The sequence below is a fragment of the Rhipicephalus microplus genome, chromosome 7 (assembly GCF_043290135.1).
Source record: "Rhipicephalus microplus isolate Deutch F79 chromosome 7, USDA_Rmic, whole genome shotgun sequence".
NCBI classification, from domain to species: domain Eukaryota; kingdom Metazoa; phylum Arthropoda; class Arachnida; order Ixodida; family Ixodidae; genus Rhipicephalus; species Rhipicephalus microplus.
This window is the reverse complement of record NC_134706.1, coordinates 36,500,444-36,516,281: the sequence shown is the minus strand read 5'-3', so window position 1 is coordinate 36,516,281 and position 15,838 is coordinate 36,500,444. Positions and strand designations below refer to the sequence as shown.

General features: G+C 45.1%; 1 protein-coding gene across 4 annotated transcripts in view; it reads left to right on the top strand.

Annotated features, from left to right (window-relative positions):
• Positions 1-15,838, top strand: part of LOC119180193 (testis-expressed protein 2) — a 38,857-nt gene that overhangs the window by 21,024 nt on the left and 1,995 nt on the right. For 2 of the 4 annotated variants that reach the window (XM_075869026.1, XM_037431336.2), the window contains exons 6-14: positions 2,543-2,787; positions 3,704-3,921; positions 5,354-5,557; positions 6,874-7,052; positions 7,639-7,764; positions 8,578-8,786; positions 10,255-10,362; positions 10,760-10,969; positions 12,412-12,532. In XM_075869026.1, the coding sequence (XP_075725141.1) occupies positions 2,543-2,787; positions 3,704-3,921; positions 5,354-5,557; positions 6,874-7,052; positions 7,639-7,764; positions 8,578-8,786; positions 10,255-10,362; positions 10,760-10,969; positions 12,412-12,532 (1,620 nt within the window). Of the gene's footprint in view, positions 1-2,542; positions 2,788-3,703; positions 3,922-5,353; positions 5,558-6,873; positions 7,053-7,638; positions 7,765-8,577; positions 8,787-10,254; positions 10,363-10,669; positions 10,739-10,759; positions 10,970-12,411; positions 12,533-15,838 lie in introns of those variants that run through there. The other 2 variants (XM_075869027.1, XM_075869028.1) reach the window with 2 other exon arrangements.

Here is a 15,838-nt window from a genome sequence, read left to right as displayed (position 1 = left end):
GTTTTGCAGAGCAGTGATATTGCAATTTCTGATCAATATGTTTCAAGTTTCTAAACTAGAGCCACTAATGCAGACATGTCTGTATGAGAAAGTTCTGACACACCCTAGAAATGCTTGACATCACAGGAAGGAGTAAGCGCTATTGGACAGGATATTTATGCAAATTATCAGTGGCAGGGACACCAATGGCTGTGGGTAGAGCTGACGTTTTTCTTGCATTGTAACCAACTACACTAATAAGTTGTGAATGTGACCCTCATTAATTCACACGTGTTTTCCAGTCCCAGCTGTTTCATGTGTTGTTTAAGGGGAGACGCCGGTCGAAAAGTCGTGGTTTTCTGGAAAATTTTCGCTTTTTTTTTTTTCGGTTGTATTGGCATCTTTGAACTATAATGTTTTACTTATGAAATTATCAACCTGGAATTTGCATGACAAATTATCTAAAAGTGCTTCCAAGTAGGGAGCGGTGACGTGAGAAATGTGTGAAAGTCGCCACAAAATGGCATTGTTCTCGTCCTGTCGCGAAAACGACGCGTTGGCTGCCATTTGCAATCGTGCACGCATGCTGTGAAGGCCTTCCCCTTCACAATCCACTAGTAGCCAGTCTCGTGTCTTCACGAAGAATGAACCAAAAACAAGAAAAACAACGCATACGTTACGCGTTTTGAATATCGCGGCAAGCAGAGCGAGGCCGCCATTGGTTGGCGGTGCGCGCCACCTCTTTTCCCTCCTATCCTTCCGGCAAAAGAGGGAAGCCTCGGACGTCGCAATCGAGGAGTTCGGTGTTTCTCTGCAGTTTTGTGTACGGCAAGCCCCGAGAAGCGCAGTCTAGATAATCGAAAGTTCAGAACTCGCCCCAATTATCGAGGAAAATGGCGTCGAACGCTTTCCAAAGCGACAGGGAACGCTGTTGTCACTGCCGGCCAACGCCCCTACTTCAGATAGGCCCAACTGACACCAAACACTGCGGCGACAGTGGTTGTGAAATAGCTGCTGCCGTGGAATTCGTCGGTGCATCCCAAATGAAGAGCGGATTCTTCGAGAATGAACGTAGACCAGTAGGTGCTGCTACTGCCAACACGCTGCTTTGCGGAGTCGATGCGCTGACTGCCCTTGTGGTGGGTGCGCAATGCCCAACCTGCCGCGAACGGGAACTTGTCGTCTGAGTTAGCTGGAAAGCGCAAAGTGCTTTCGGCATTCCTCGAACTGTGCTGTGAAAATACAGATTGCCCTGAATCTACACTTTCATTCACGCACGCGTCGAGACGTACTACTTCGGCCAGGGACCAAGGGACGAGCGCTCGTTTTGACAGCGGCAACTCGCGTGATAGCTTTGCTGTAAACGTTGGAAGGTAGTTTTGGCAGCATGCGCTATAAGCGCAGGCCATGAACAACTTTCACAATTTTGTGCAGTTCTCTGTCTTCCGAGCATTCAGTGCAAGATGCTTTTCATTGTGCCCCAATTTGATGCAAGAAAATGTTTTTTTAATAAATGCCAACTTTCCAAACTTTCAAACTTTTTCTCATTTTAACTTTTTTTTGTCAATTTCACATTTTCTGGGCAGCCTTTTAGACACTTATACATAATGTATAATAACGAAGCTTGGCACACATATTCTTCAACACATGCAGAATGCAAACATCTACTTGAAATTGCAATGCCTATCAGAATCAGTTGTGAAAATATTATGTTATTGTTTCAAGGCAGATTGAAAATAATTAGTCATTCAATAGGATTTTTTTTCTTTGGTTCTAATATTTCTGCAACATATCTGGATAGATATTCGCACTTTACAATCTACCAAAAGTCAAATAAGATCAGAGACAATGCTTTTACTGAAAGTTAAGTACATGAAAGAGTACCCACAAAGCATGTAACTTTTTGCTATTGTGCATGGCATAACTCAATAACTATAGCAGCTACACAAAAGATGATTGCATATTTGAAATCTCCATGAAAAACTATATTAATAACAAAATTTTCAAGTGTCTACGACTAGAAATTAAAAAAAGCCTTTTTCGTGGAGCAGCTCCCCTTAATGGCATCAAAGTATTGTTTATTAGGTCGTATTCAGCCATAACTCAGTTTATGCTGATGATCGAGGGAGTGCACCGAGCTCAGAGCACCTCACATGTGCAAGCAAAAAAAGTAAGTGATGTTCACGTGAGCGCCCGCTTTAGGACATTAAATATTCTTTAAACTTTCTGCATAAATGTACCGAGTGCAAGATCTCTGTCGGCTGTGTATTGACTCGGAAGAATGTTTGCTTTTGTGAGGATATGTGGACTGACCAGTCACGTTGCGCACGCTTCTGTACTTCACCACACTGCACAGGAATATACGTGACAGACCGCACATAACTCGGCAGTCTTATAGCAGAATGTTCGAAAACTCGATAGGAGAGTACCCTAACTTAAGAATACACATAGCCACACAGTTTTGCAGACTTGGTGCAAGGTATGTTGATAAGTTTATCATATTGTTATACGCATAGCAGAAATGTAAACTTCCGGTGCCATGCAATTATTGTTTCCCTTGCAGGGTTGGATGTCTCAGCTGCCCTTCGACAGCGAGTATCACATCGAGACGCACCACATGAACAACACCCAGTCAGTGCACCTGGTGCTGTCTGGGAACACGCTGCGGCTGCGCTGGCCCAAGCATCCGGTGCCTCGCCGGGCCATGTGGAACGAAAAGCGCCCGGAGCCAGTTTTTGTGGGCCAGCGCCACTTCAGCCTCACTTATGCCAAAGTTACACTGCTTCCGGAAAAACTAGCGCGGGACAGGTGGGAACTTATTCGTTCACACATGTCTGAGTTTGACAGTTCTTCTCGGCTACTGACCCTGGGACACACTCGTTCTATCGCGGCCGTCGACAGTAGCATTCTGATGGTGGCGAAATGCTGCAGGCTCACATATTCTGCGGTGTTGGTGCAGTTTAAAGAAGCCCAGACTGTGCTGTTAAATCCCACCAAACAGGCAAGACATTAAATGCATCTTTTTGCGACCGGCATCAAGTTTAGTTTGCTTTGGTCCATGGAGCCACCATATTTGCCACCGGCAACAGTCTGCAGCAGCGATCGCCAACGTGCTTTCCAACGATGTTGCAGTAACCCAAATATAACCAAATTTGCTGGTCCCCAAGAACAGCTTGAAGCATGGCATTATTGGGGATTTTCCATAGGCTTTTATAATCCGAATAAGCTTCATTTTCGTGGCTTGACCATTTTTCCAGACTGTTGGTTTTTTTTTTACTATTTGACGATCTCCACCAGGTCCGGAAAATCGGTAGACGAGTGTGCTCTCACTGCCTACTTCTCATTGAGAAGACGGATAGCACAAAAGCACTTCACTCCCTGGGGTGGTCGTACTTCTTCATGCCAGCTTTTGAAATTACGCGAGTTCGGATACTGAAGAAATTAGCTGCTAGTCTGTCCAATTACAGTGAAAGCATGTTATGAGATCACAACAGCTGATTTTGTTGCATAGTTGTGTGTTGCATCCACTTTGCAACTCTACTTGTAATAGTTGTCCCCAGAGAGTTTACAATGGGCTCAACAAAAGCCTTTTTCTCTAGCTTTCGCTCTCACTGTGCTGCATGTTCTGGCATTATTTCTGTTGCTATTGCATTAATTGTTTTTCCTTGGCTGTGAAACGTTTTTTTTTTTTCTTTTTTCAACCGTACTTCATGCGCCCGTCTAGGCTGTGGAACAAGAAGTACCCGATCTGCCTGCTGATCCCGTCTGAGGAGCACCACATGAGACAGATGCAGCTCGACTCCAACAACCAGGACGACGCAGCGCCCCACGCGGGTTCAGACGAGGATTTCAACGTCACAGTCAAGGACCTCTACGTGAGGGACGCCACCCGCGAAGACGCTGACGCTGCCACTGCGTCTTCCAAGGACGACCTGACTGGCCGTGAGTTAGGGCTAGATATGTCGCTTCCTTCGTGGCATGTGCAGCGCAGCATGACGTCTGTGGTGTCTTTGCTTCTCAAAGTTTCAAGGGGGGCTCTGCAGCACTTTTAAATGCAAATCACTTTAGGAACCAGGCTTGTCGCTCATTCATGAATTTCATGTGGCGGGGTCACGCTCGTAATGAAGCACTCGGACAGTTTATAACAAGGCTATACTCGTGGACAACTTTTCTTGGCAATTAAGAGGAGGCTACGGAGCCAAATAACACGTATACCATTGCTTAGTAATGTAGGCCCGCAGTTGCTTCCATACTTTCTGCGCCAGATATAAGAAATACTCCGCATTATTAAACTCATCCCAACGCGCACCAGTGAGATATTTGTGCTCGTTTTACTTTATAGGTTGTTACTTAGCATTTTTGAACGCGTGATATAGTGTCGCCTTTTTCCAGCAAGTGAAACACTGAGCATCGTCCGCGTCAGAAAGCAATGCTGATTGTGCACAGCCATCGCTTTCCACAGTGGTAATACATATGCTCTCTCGATGAGGATGCTTGCAAGACGCAGTCCACTGGGTATATTAACAGCGTCCAGCACCTGTTATGCGATGGCAGCAATTACCTGTTGGTAGGGCAACGCAATTTCAAAACGCAAAGGGGTTGTCGTAGGAACTTGCACTTGGCAGTAAATCTGAATTTTCTAGTCTTAAAACGTGGCTATGACACACTAGCTAGGGCCCCCGCCGTGGTGATCTAGGGGCTAAGGTACTCGGCTGCTGACCTGCAGGTCACGGGATCGAATCCCAGCTGCGGCGGCTGCATTTTCGATGGAGGCCGAAATACTGTAGGCCCATCTGCTCAGATTTGGGTGCACGTTAAAGAACCCCAGGTGGTCGAAATTTCTGGAGCCCTCCCATACAGCGTCTCTCATAATCGTATCATGGTTTTAGGACCTTAAACCCCACATATCAATCAATCAATACACCAGCTAGTAAATCTGGAAACTCGGGCCTCGTTTTTTATAACCAAAGCGAGCTAAAAACATTACGTGCAATGCCACAGATTACGTCACTGCTAAAGCAGTGGTATGTGAAGCATTTTTGTGTGATGTTGCATAGTCCCTCTGATAAGACATCTGCTGCCATCACCCTGTCAATAGGCGTGCTGTTGTTATCTGGTATCTTGTCGAATGCAATTGCAAGCAAGCAGTGTAGTGTCACCACTTGAACAGTACGCATCTCAGTACACGTTCCTGACCAAGTAAAATTAAGCTCCTTGAACTTCCAGCACTCTGCCTTCTCTACGAATATTGATGTAAAAGGGTGTCAGAGGAAAACGTTGCCTGTGCAAATCTACTCAGTATCCCTACAATATGGTGGGCGTAAATTCGAGAGAGAGTTTTATGCTCGTCTGGCCATTTTTGCGCTCCTTGCAGCCACCAATGCCGTGGCTCGCAAGGACTCGAGCCAGGAGAGGGCTTCAGCACAAACGAACGGTTCAGTGTCGAAGGAATCTCAGCCACCGACGCTTGCGTCGCCCTCGCCGAAGATGGAGCACGAGGTGCTGTACCTGTTTGCGCGGACGTGCCGGGAGAAAGAAGAGTGGTTCCGGAGGTTCCAGCAGGCCATCATGTATGGTGGTAAGCTTCTATGGCTGTTTGGGGGAAGGCTTGTGTAGATATAACACGGACCAAAAAGAACTTTTCAGTCTAGTCTGTGTTTCTGACGGTGGGACGTTTAGTACTGGCACCATAGGGCATTGTGTACTGACACCATGGTGCATCGAGTACCAGCACAAGGTGTTGTGTATGGACACCGGGTGAGCGGCTGTCCTGCCTTGTTTACTTTCTTGTTTTGTCATTCTTTTTTCGATTCCTTATTTTCCTTTATTTCCTTTATTCCTTGTTTTTCATGTCCTTGTCTTGGGTAATCCTTTATGAACGACACCATGTAAGCTGTCCCGATCCCACAACACCTTGGAGAAAGCTCAGGCTGCTAATGTGAATATTGAGGCTTTGGAAGCAAACTGCGATGTAGCCCAAATGACCAAATTTAAAATTTAACTGCACACCTTTTCTTCACTCTTGTTCCCCATAGAAGTGTGGCGAGGATCAAACCTAAGACATTTAGCTGACCAGTGCAGTGTCATAGTCGTTGAGCTGCTAAGGCACGTCATAATCACGCGCAACCATTACAATGTCCAATTTATGCACGACGTCTCCACTAGAATATCCTTTGTCGGCGATTTGATCGTGCCATGGTCGTTTTATGTTCGCACCTGCATTACGACTGCACCATTTTATGACTCAATAATATTGTTGAAATGACATCTACATTATTACTCTATACTATTGTGCTGGTGTAACGCATAGTGACAATCAGTTTTTCAGCGTAAGTGTTATGATACTCAGGGATGCCTATGTAATGTAACGTTTGTAAAATTCTCATTGCAAAGTCAGGTTTGAGACTCAATGACAACATCGCAGTGGCGTCTTTGTCATGATTTAAGTCTATTCTCCATAGCAGTAGCGCTGCTCGGCTGCTGACTGGACTGAAAGGTCACAGGTTCTATTCTGGCTGTGGTGTTCGCACTCTGATGACAGTGAAATGCTAGAGCCCTGTGTACTGTGCAATGTCATTACAGGTTAAAGAACAAGAGCTCGTAAAAATTGCCGGAGCCTTCCGCTACAGTGTTCCTCACAACAATGTAGTGGTTTTGGAGCACAAAACCCAAAACCACTACGTCTGTCACATTGTGGTAGTTCCAGGCATGTGTGTGCCTGGGTCTTGATGGCACATTAGCATTGTCATTGCATTTCTGGCAATGGATAAATGCCGACACTAGCTTCCAACTTCGGTGACTTTAGCGTCTCCTGCTTTAGAACGTTCAACAATGTATAAATGCCGTGTGAAAACCGAAGTGCATGCCCTTCCTGTCCCTCCTTTTCTTTTTTAGACAAGGAGCCAAGGGCGAGGCGGTCGTGCTTCGAAGAGTCTTTCAACCAGGTCATCACGTACGACGCCTACATCGAGGAGCTGCAGATGAGGCACCGCGAGCAACAGTGGATCCCTCCGTACGTCACGACGGCGAAGAGTTCGCTTCTTCCGACGTCGCAGGGCACTGCTCTCTCACAGGTGGGATGACCGTGCACGCCTGTCACTTATTCGGCAGGGGCTTGCGCCTGTTCACCCGTTGGTTGTTGTGAAAGGAGACTAGAGTGGTGGTGCTGTGCGGAGAGAATGAAGAATTGAAGCAAGTGACCACTGAACGCTTAAGGAGTGACACAGTGTGTGTGGAGATATTCTGCTGTAGCTTGTCCAAATCATCTCTTACTTCATTGACTTTAGTTTTTTTATATTGACTTGTACAATAATCTTTCTTAACTTAACTTAACTTAACTTAAGCTTAACTAATTTACAAGATACACAAAGCTGCATTTCTTCTGTTTTCCGAGAGGCTAGGAAAGAGCTACTCAGCAGAAATGAGAATATCGTATAACTAGATAACGTAATGTGCAGCAAGGGCAACACTGCAAAGAATTAGCAGATCAAATCGTCACTAGTCATAATTACCTTTGTCACATGTGGCATTCATTATGTGTTTGAACTGTATGCACTAGGCTACTATAAGGAAAAACTAAAAGCCTAATACTCCTAAGTTGTCGCTTTTCATTTCAAATCAGATTCGTCTGCTTTTTTTTTTTTTTTTTGACGCAATTAGGGTATGAAGTCGGACACACAGTGGTTGAACATGCTGGTCGGGCGCCTCTTCTTCGACGTCTTCACCCAGCACGAATGGGCTGACGTCGTTCGGCATCGAATCCAGAAGAAGCTCAACCGCATCAAGGTAAGCTTGCGCAAGGCTGCTTGCACCGAACTCCAACTGTGCTGCAGTGATCGACCTGCATTAGAAGTGAACCCTTTGTTTGAAAGCAACATGTTTAGTGTTAAACCTTGGTCTTAAAAGCTACTGTTCAGTACGGTGGTGCAGTATAGCATGAGCAGCTTTAGTGCCACAAAATCTCAATGAAAATATTTTCTTGGTATTGCAGCTTTAAAAATATGGATCTAGTGAATTACCGGCTAAAATGAATAAAAAAGGTTGGGTTTTTCAGTTTCAGAAATATTAATATGGTGAAGTACTAGATTTGAATAATGAAAAGGTTGTCTAGTTTTTATTGATATTTGGGGTTTAATGTCCCGAAACCATCAAATAATTATAAAATTTAGGAAATTTCGACCACCTGGTGTTCTTTAATGTGCACCCAAATCTGAGCACACGAGCCAACAACATTCTTGTTTCCTTTGAAATTGCAACCCCCGCAGCCAGGATTCGATCCCACGACCTGCGGGTCAGTATCTGAGTACCCTGGTCACTAGACCACCGCGGGGCCACGTTTTTTAGTTTCAAAAATAGGAATATAGTGATTTACAGAATATAATGAATAAAGATTGCCTTGTTATTTTTGATACACAGTAAACTAAGTTCTACCTCTAATGTGATTCCTTTCGTACCTGAATTCTGCTCTCACCTGTCAGTAAACAGTACTCTTGTTGAACAGATCATGTTTTGTCAGCTCCTTCAGGTTGCATTCATTGAGTCTGCTCTGCGGGCGTAATAAAATGTTGGGTTTAACGAACACGCCTTGGTTGTTGCCAGGTTCCTTTCTTCATGGAGGAGCTGATGGTGACTGACATCCACCTTGGCTCGCAACTACCATACGTGCGGCGCACCTCTGAGGCCGTGGTGGACAAGCGGGGCGTCTGGGTCGACATGGACGTCACCTACAACGGGGCCTTCTACATGACCCTCAGCACCAAGTTGAACCTCATGCGGCTCAAGCGCTCCCAGACCGAGGAGATGCAGAGGTCTTTTCTCAACTTCCTACGTTTTGTCTCGTTGGGCAGAGTTTGCTTTTGGCAGTGGGCCCACATGGATGCTGCTGTTTCGGCACACAGCACCATCAATTTTCATTATCTCGCCTTCTCTTGCACCCACACCACCTTTATAAAGTAAATGAAACTTCATTATGACTAGGTTGCATCTTGCACGAAAGCAAGTTTGTAATTACTGAAAATTTGTTATAAAGTTGTATTCTTAACGCTGCATCCGTTGCAATGCTGTTTTCATTTACTTTGTTATAACCAATATTTCGTTATATGCAGGTTTGTTATATAGAGGTTCGAATGGGCAATAGGAATAGAAAGAAATGCAAACAGCACAGTGTCTACATTCTCAGCTGTTTTGCTTTTTTTTTTTTTTTCAAGCTGTTGTCTGTGGGATAGCGAAAAGCCACTAGAGTTATCCACGATGCGATCAGTAACCCTTGTAGCATCTTTTTATTGCCACTAAAATCTGAGCTAGATTAAAACATTGTGCCACATTCTTTCCATCCCCCCTGTAGAAGTGGAGTTGAACCCCTTTACAAGAGACTCGTACTGGGAAGCATTTCTTGTGCCTTATAAGCAGGGTACCATGTTCTTGTTCCTGGATCAACCCCTATTTCGATGTCGCACACTGGTGTCTTTTACACCTACTTGTCTCCTATATCAGTGCCTCTCATAAAAGGATTCAACTGTGTGTGTTACCTAATATTGTTAAACCGATTTAGTAGTTTGTGATATGGATGTCTGCTTGTTTTTTCACCATTGCTCCTTATTCCTTCCATCAGTGTTAAGCTGAGCACACGTCGAACATCAAAGGTTGAACGGATGTTTACGTGTTCCTTCTCAGTGAAGTCAAGACTAAGCTTAAAGGTTCGGGCTGTCCTGCTAAATTTGGGGGGATCGTCAACCATCGTACACAGAGGGCTGCAGTATTAGGTGCAACAGAATTCTTTACTGTTTGCACAAAACTCTTTGTGATGTGGTAATCCACAAAAACAACAGGAAGGAGAAGGTGGAAGCTTGTGATGAAAACATCCGTAAACAGTAAACAGTAGTTGTGTACTTCAGCCAGGATTTCGACAAGTGGACTTGTCTTCCTCAGACAAACATGCTAGTCCTCAGACGGACATATGACACAGACTTGTCTTCCTCAGACAGACAGACTAATCTCCCTCAGACAGACATATGACACAGACTTGTCTTTTCCAGACAGACATACGACACAGACTTGTCTCCCTCAGACAGACATATGACACAGACCTCCCTCAAACAGACATTCGACACAGACTTGTCTTCTTCAGGGAGACAGGTGCACTTGTTAAAACTTCTGCTTGAGAACGCGATCCCTGTTTATGAATTTTCTCATGCATGTGATGTGGTGCCTGACATGCCAAACACATCAGTGCCTACGTGGTTAGATGTCTTCTAACGGGCAGTTTTCCTCGCACAGCCTCGCCATAAACCACGATGCCTACGACGACGAGAGTGCCGCTTCCTCCTCGGACGACGAGGGAGCCACCACCGACAAGGGGGACACGAGCACCTTATCGAGAGACCCGTGAGTGCTTGTCAGACATTATATTTTGTTAAAACAGAAAAATTACTTGCAAGCATTATCGCTCCTACGCTTCACAGCAAAGCATTAACTGTTCAAAAGCGCTTCAGCCATTTTAGCTTTAGATGTAAGTTATGGTGAACAGATGTAACTTATGACAGGCTGTCTGCAGCTGCGTTGTATTTACTTAGCTTTATTCAATGTGCACAATACTCCTTTGGAATGAAGTGTTGTATCCCCATACAAGGAAATAGTGCCTCAAACAAGTGGTGTCACGGGTAATATCTTTTTTTCTTTCTTTCCCTCGTAGTTTCAGCTGAGAGGACTCTCTTTATTATCGACCTCAGTTTTTAGCCTCTCCTTCTCTCAAGCATGGTCGTCCCTCTCACTGTCTCTGCAGTAGCTCCGCGACGGGCACGGGTAAGAAGCTGCTGGAGCTGGTGGACAAGATAGCGCAATCTCGCTACTTCCAGCAGGCTACCGAGAATCGCTACATCAAGCGGAAGATGGAGGAGGTCTCCAACACACCCCTCGTGCTCACTGTTGAGATCAGCCACCTGGTGGGCACAGTGGCCCTCAACATCCCACCCCCACCCACTGACCGCATCTGGTGAGTTTGAATGTTGATTAGCCTCTTTTGCAGAAGTATTGATGTTGGTTGTGATTGGTTAGGAGCGGAGTATTAGCATTCTTTGTGACAAAAAAATCCCAAGGGATGCAAATAAGAAAAATCTTGGGTCTGAGACAGAATCTAACTGGGGCTGTTCATGTAACAAGCGGGTGTTGTGCTATTGGGTCACACTTGTGTTAGAAACTGTTTAAGGGCACAGAGTAAGGCAAAGTGCAAAAAAAGAGCTTGTGAAAGATTTTCTTTTGTGAACATTTTTCACATTCGTAGTTTTTTTAAACAGCATTTTCTGTGGCTGAAACCCCGTTTTTCTGAAAACAAAAAAGGGAGTGGACATGCACCCTAGGACAAGCTCCTCATATGCGGTTTGTGCTTATGTTCATTCTTCTTTAAAAAATCGCAACATATCCCCGGAATGAATGATGGTGAATGGGGCAAAGCTCGGTCCGTTTGTCAGTCTGTCGATACCGTAACGACGTTGTTGGCAAACCACAATCTTTCGCAGACATTGCAGCTGTGGTCGCAACTGTTGTCTAAGAAGTCGCGCTTGAAACTGGCAACTGCGACTTTTTGGCAGGGCTCGCTTGAGGCACTTCGCAGCAGCTTCCCATGCACTGCTTCGAAATCCGCCTTCCTGTACCTGCGTTTCCTCGCGGCTTCTTGGGCTCTTGCAGTTTCTGGATCCACTTCTCGGCGTCGCCATGCACCTTATGTTTTGCGGGCTCGAATGTCGGGATACGTGTCTCAGCGCCTCCGTGCAGCTTCGGCTTGGCCGGCTCTCACCTCTGGGCTCTCACCTTCTGTCTGCGAGCGCGTGGTGCAGCCGCTTTTCGTGCCCTGCGCTCTGCCGCCTTGTGGCGCAGCGACTCCAAGCGAAAAACGAAGCACACCAAGAGCGAGTGCTCGAAAGTTGAAACGTCTCGAATGATCGCTTTCATCCAATAAGAGGCACGCACAGTCTAGTGATCGCTCACCACACTATGTGCTCCCATACATCTGAATGGATAACATAATTTAGGAACTACTGTAGTGCAAAAGGAACAAGGATGGCACTGGATTACAGTCCTGTGCCATTCCTGTTCCTTTTGCAGTTTTTACTTGTGTTATACCCGATCTGGACATAATGTTAGAATTTAAAACAAAGCATGCAGCAATTCTGAGCTTTACATAACCGGCCGCTGAGGTCTAGTGGTTATTGTTCTCGACGGCCAAGCAAGTTTGCAGGACGGAATCCTGCATGCGTTTCAATGGAGCCGAAATGCTAGAGGCCAGCGTGCTTAGATTTGAGGAGGTGCACGTAAACGAACCCCAGGTGGTAAAAAATTTCCGGAGCCCTCCACTATGGAGTCTCGTAATGATGTTGTGCTTCTTGGCTCAAAAACGCCAACGATTTATAATAGGAGCTGTGCTTGGCTTGCATGCAGGTACGGCTTTCGCACTCTGCCCAAGATGCAGCTGGTGGCGCGACCCAAGCTTGGAGCCAAAGAGGTCACCATTGCCCGGGTCACAGAGCGCATAGAGAAGATGCTCTTCCTCGAATTCCAGGTGGGTTACGCCCGGCCTGTGAGCAACACCTGTGGCGCTGTATTGTGATGGCTGTGTGTAGCGTCTCGTATGGGTGTAGCGATCACAATCGTTAAAGGGGTCCCTAAACCATCCAGAGGTCGAAAAGGAGTTGTGGTGTTGCAGTTGGGCAGAGTCTTCAACAGGCTTGCAATCATGATAGTTTTTACAGACGATAGTCTTTCTTGGGATACTTGAACTCGGAAATTTCGGTCTGTCTGTGTTTCTCACATGATTCAGCCACCCGGCCAAGGTTTAAGCACTTCCTGAATTTGCAGCGATCTTGAACTGGTGGCTGCGTTCATGCTTGGGAACATTGTCAATCAAAAAGCAAATGTTACGCACATTTGTGGTGAAGCATCAATATGCAAGTATTAAGTGTTGTGTTCCTTTACTAGAAAATACATAAATATGTTTTTTAAGGTCCCTAGTGTTTTTACTGTGCTGCGATGAAAATGCGACACTATGCACAAAAAATTCACCAAACCTGTGTGGAACGCGCAACACAGTCGCAGTGAAAGCTGAAAGAGTAGCCTTTCAGAACCTTTTTTATAAACTCTTTGGGTAACTGTTTCAAGCATGATTGCAGGGTATCTAACACATCATAAATCGTAATTTTCATGTAGTCGGGAGGCATTCGTTATGTCATTCTTTGGAGAGCGTGGTACGTGCTACACACTTGCAAGGAAATTTGCACAATTTTTTTTCATGTTGTAGCTGACAATGAAAAATTATGCCCGAAGTTGTAGTCAAGGGGGGGGGGGGGGGGAGTTGAGGGAGTTGGAGCATTTGACGACCCACTCGTAAGTCGATTCACATAGTGTGAGGCCTGGTCGTTTGTTCTCGCTTCTAAAATGCTTTATTACAGATATTAACGTGATTCCTTTTCCGACATCAAGCCTGCCTAAGGCCAATTTGCCGCGAAGTTTCAAGCACCGGTCTGGCTCAGTGGTAGTGCCGGGCTGCCACGCAGGGGACCCGAGTTCGAATCCCATTGTGTCCCTGGCGTTTCTTATTTTGCGCAGTAGTGGTTAGGTACATCGGCAGTGGCAGACAACTGCGGCCCACGTGACTGTTGTTGTGATGTCATAATAGCTTTTGCTGTAAAACACTGCTGGCAGAAAACTATAAGTCTTTCGACGACATTTGCAACAAAGCGCGTAGATACGCGACCAATTTTTTGGAATGCTGCCAGAATAGTGCAGCTGACGATCCAAAGGCAGGGCCCACTCCTTTGCTAAGTGGCGTTGATCAGCCGATCTCCCCTTTTTCTCCCGAGTGTTTCTTGCAGTGCAAAAAGGAAAAACAGCAGCTGGGCCATTTGTATCTGCGAGCTTACAAACGCATTATTTGTGGATGGTATGACAATGTTGACGTCGCTGCCAATGTTGAACATCATCGAAAGACCCAGAAAGAAGGGATTGTTTCTTGAAATTGGGGGCGAATTTACAGCTCGTAGCACTGCTTGCTTTGACATTGTTCGTGATGATGGTATTCTGAGCGTGATGCGTGCATTTACTCGAGATGTTAAACAAATTTTCTGAGGTAGTTTGGGTGCCCTTCAAGGTTTTGATCAGTGTGCTAACAAGTAAATGCAGCGTATGAGACATTCCATCCATTTGAGTATGGTGGCACAGCAGGCCAATGCGCAGTGGACTGCTCAGGGCTGCTATTACCTCTGCTCAAATCGCACATGTATAACTTTTGCTTTTATTGGATGCTTTTGTATTATTACTATCACTGCTTTGAAGCAGCTGTAATCTTGGTGACAATGGCTGCTTCAACTGGCACCTGTTTTTGACAGTCCCGGCTCTGGCAGTAAAAACACTGGTGAGGTAGTGAGAGCACCGAAGGCCCTCCGTGAAACAGCATCGTGACGAGACTCTAGGGATGCGAGTCAAGCGGTGACTCTGTCCAAATAGCGACAGCCACAATTCAATGCACTTAATGTATTGCAATACTGCCTATTATTGAAGGCGAACCAAAGCCACTTTTAGTGTTTCTTTTTTTATGCATGCAGTCGCAGTTCACTGTGATGTTGGTTGGGTATTCGCAGAAGACTTTGTCATTTGAAATCTCTTGAAACGTAATTGCTGTTTACACAGAGCTACCTAAAATATGATCAGTTTCTTACTTGAACTCCGCACCCATGGTCATCTCTGTGAATGGACAGCCTGTTAGTTGAAGCCTTTTTCTTTGTCCGTTGAGGTTGTGTATATTGAGTCTGCTGTGTATCCAAATGTGAATAGTGCTACATACATGCATTACAAAGATGGAAACCGTGTGACATGTTACGATGTGAATGGCATAAATTACTCAATATTTGTGCACCATGAAGCCTTTGGGGCTGTTTCATTAGCTTGGTATATGTCTGGATATGCATGGCGTAACTCGAAACCATGACGAAGGTGAAGACCATAAATGACAAAATGTATACACAACGTATACATCATGCAGTAAATCGGCTGATTTACATGTCATGCGACGTTTCAAAATTGTCAGATTACTTTGGAAGATATCGGAACATGCACCGCAGAGTGTTCATGACGTGCATCTGCACGGCGGAGCCTGTAGGTGTGTATACAGTGTATACATCACAATATATATTTCACGACGTATAAATTGTTGTTTGTATGACATTGTTGTCATTTGTACTATGCAGTCTTAGGCACTAACTAGTGACTAGTAATGCATTACTGGTAACTAGTTACTTTTTGGTAACTTGTAACTGTAACACTGTTACTTTTTTACTCAGTAACTAATGCAAAGTATAGTTACAGCTACTTTTTTTTAATATCCGATGAAAACTCTTGTTAAAGGCTGAAGTTAAATGCTCTTTTTATCTAACTTTCTTGTTTATCATATCCTCTCCACCTTTCATCTTTCAAAAAAAAAAAGGATACTCTTGCAGTCTAGGAGAAGTCTCTTAGATGAGTATCTTTCATGTAGAAGACCGTGTTCAGAGTTTACTTCATTTGTGTGTCGTAAATCCATCATGTTGCTACTGAAGAGCTTGCCAAGTTCACCTACCTTTTTCTTTGGAGGTGTGCGAACCTATGCGCTTTTTGTCACTTGAGCTTCTAGCTCTGTTCTTACCCCCGCATTCAAAAACTCTGCTTTGCTTGAACTTGACTTGCCACTGACTTCAACGCCGCACAAACGCGTTTCGAACGCGCTGTCTTCAGGCGATGCCAAGGCAGTACAAATGTACAGACGCATTTCAAACGAGCTGCATTGAAGGTGGTTTTAAGTCAAGTCAAGGAGAATTTCTGAATATGTGATTAGTGT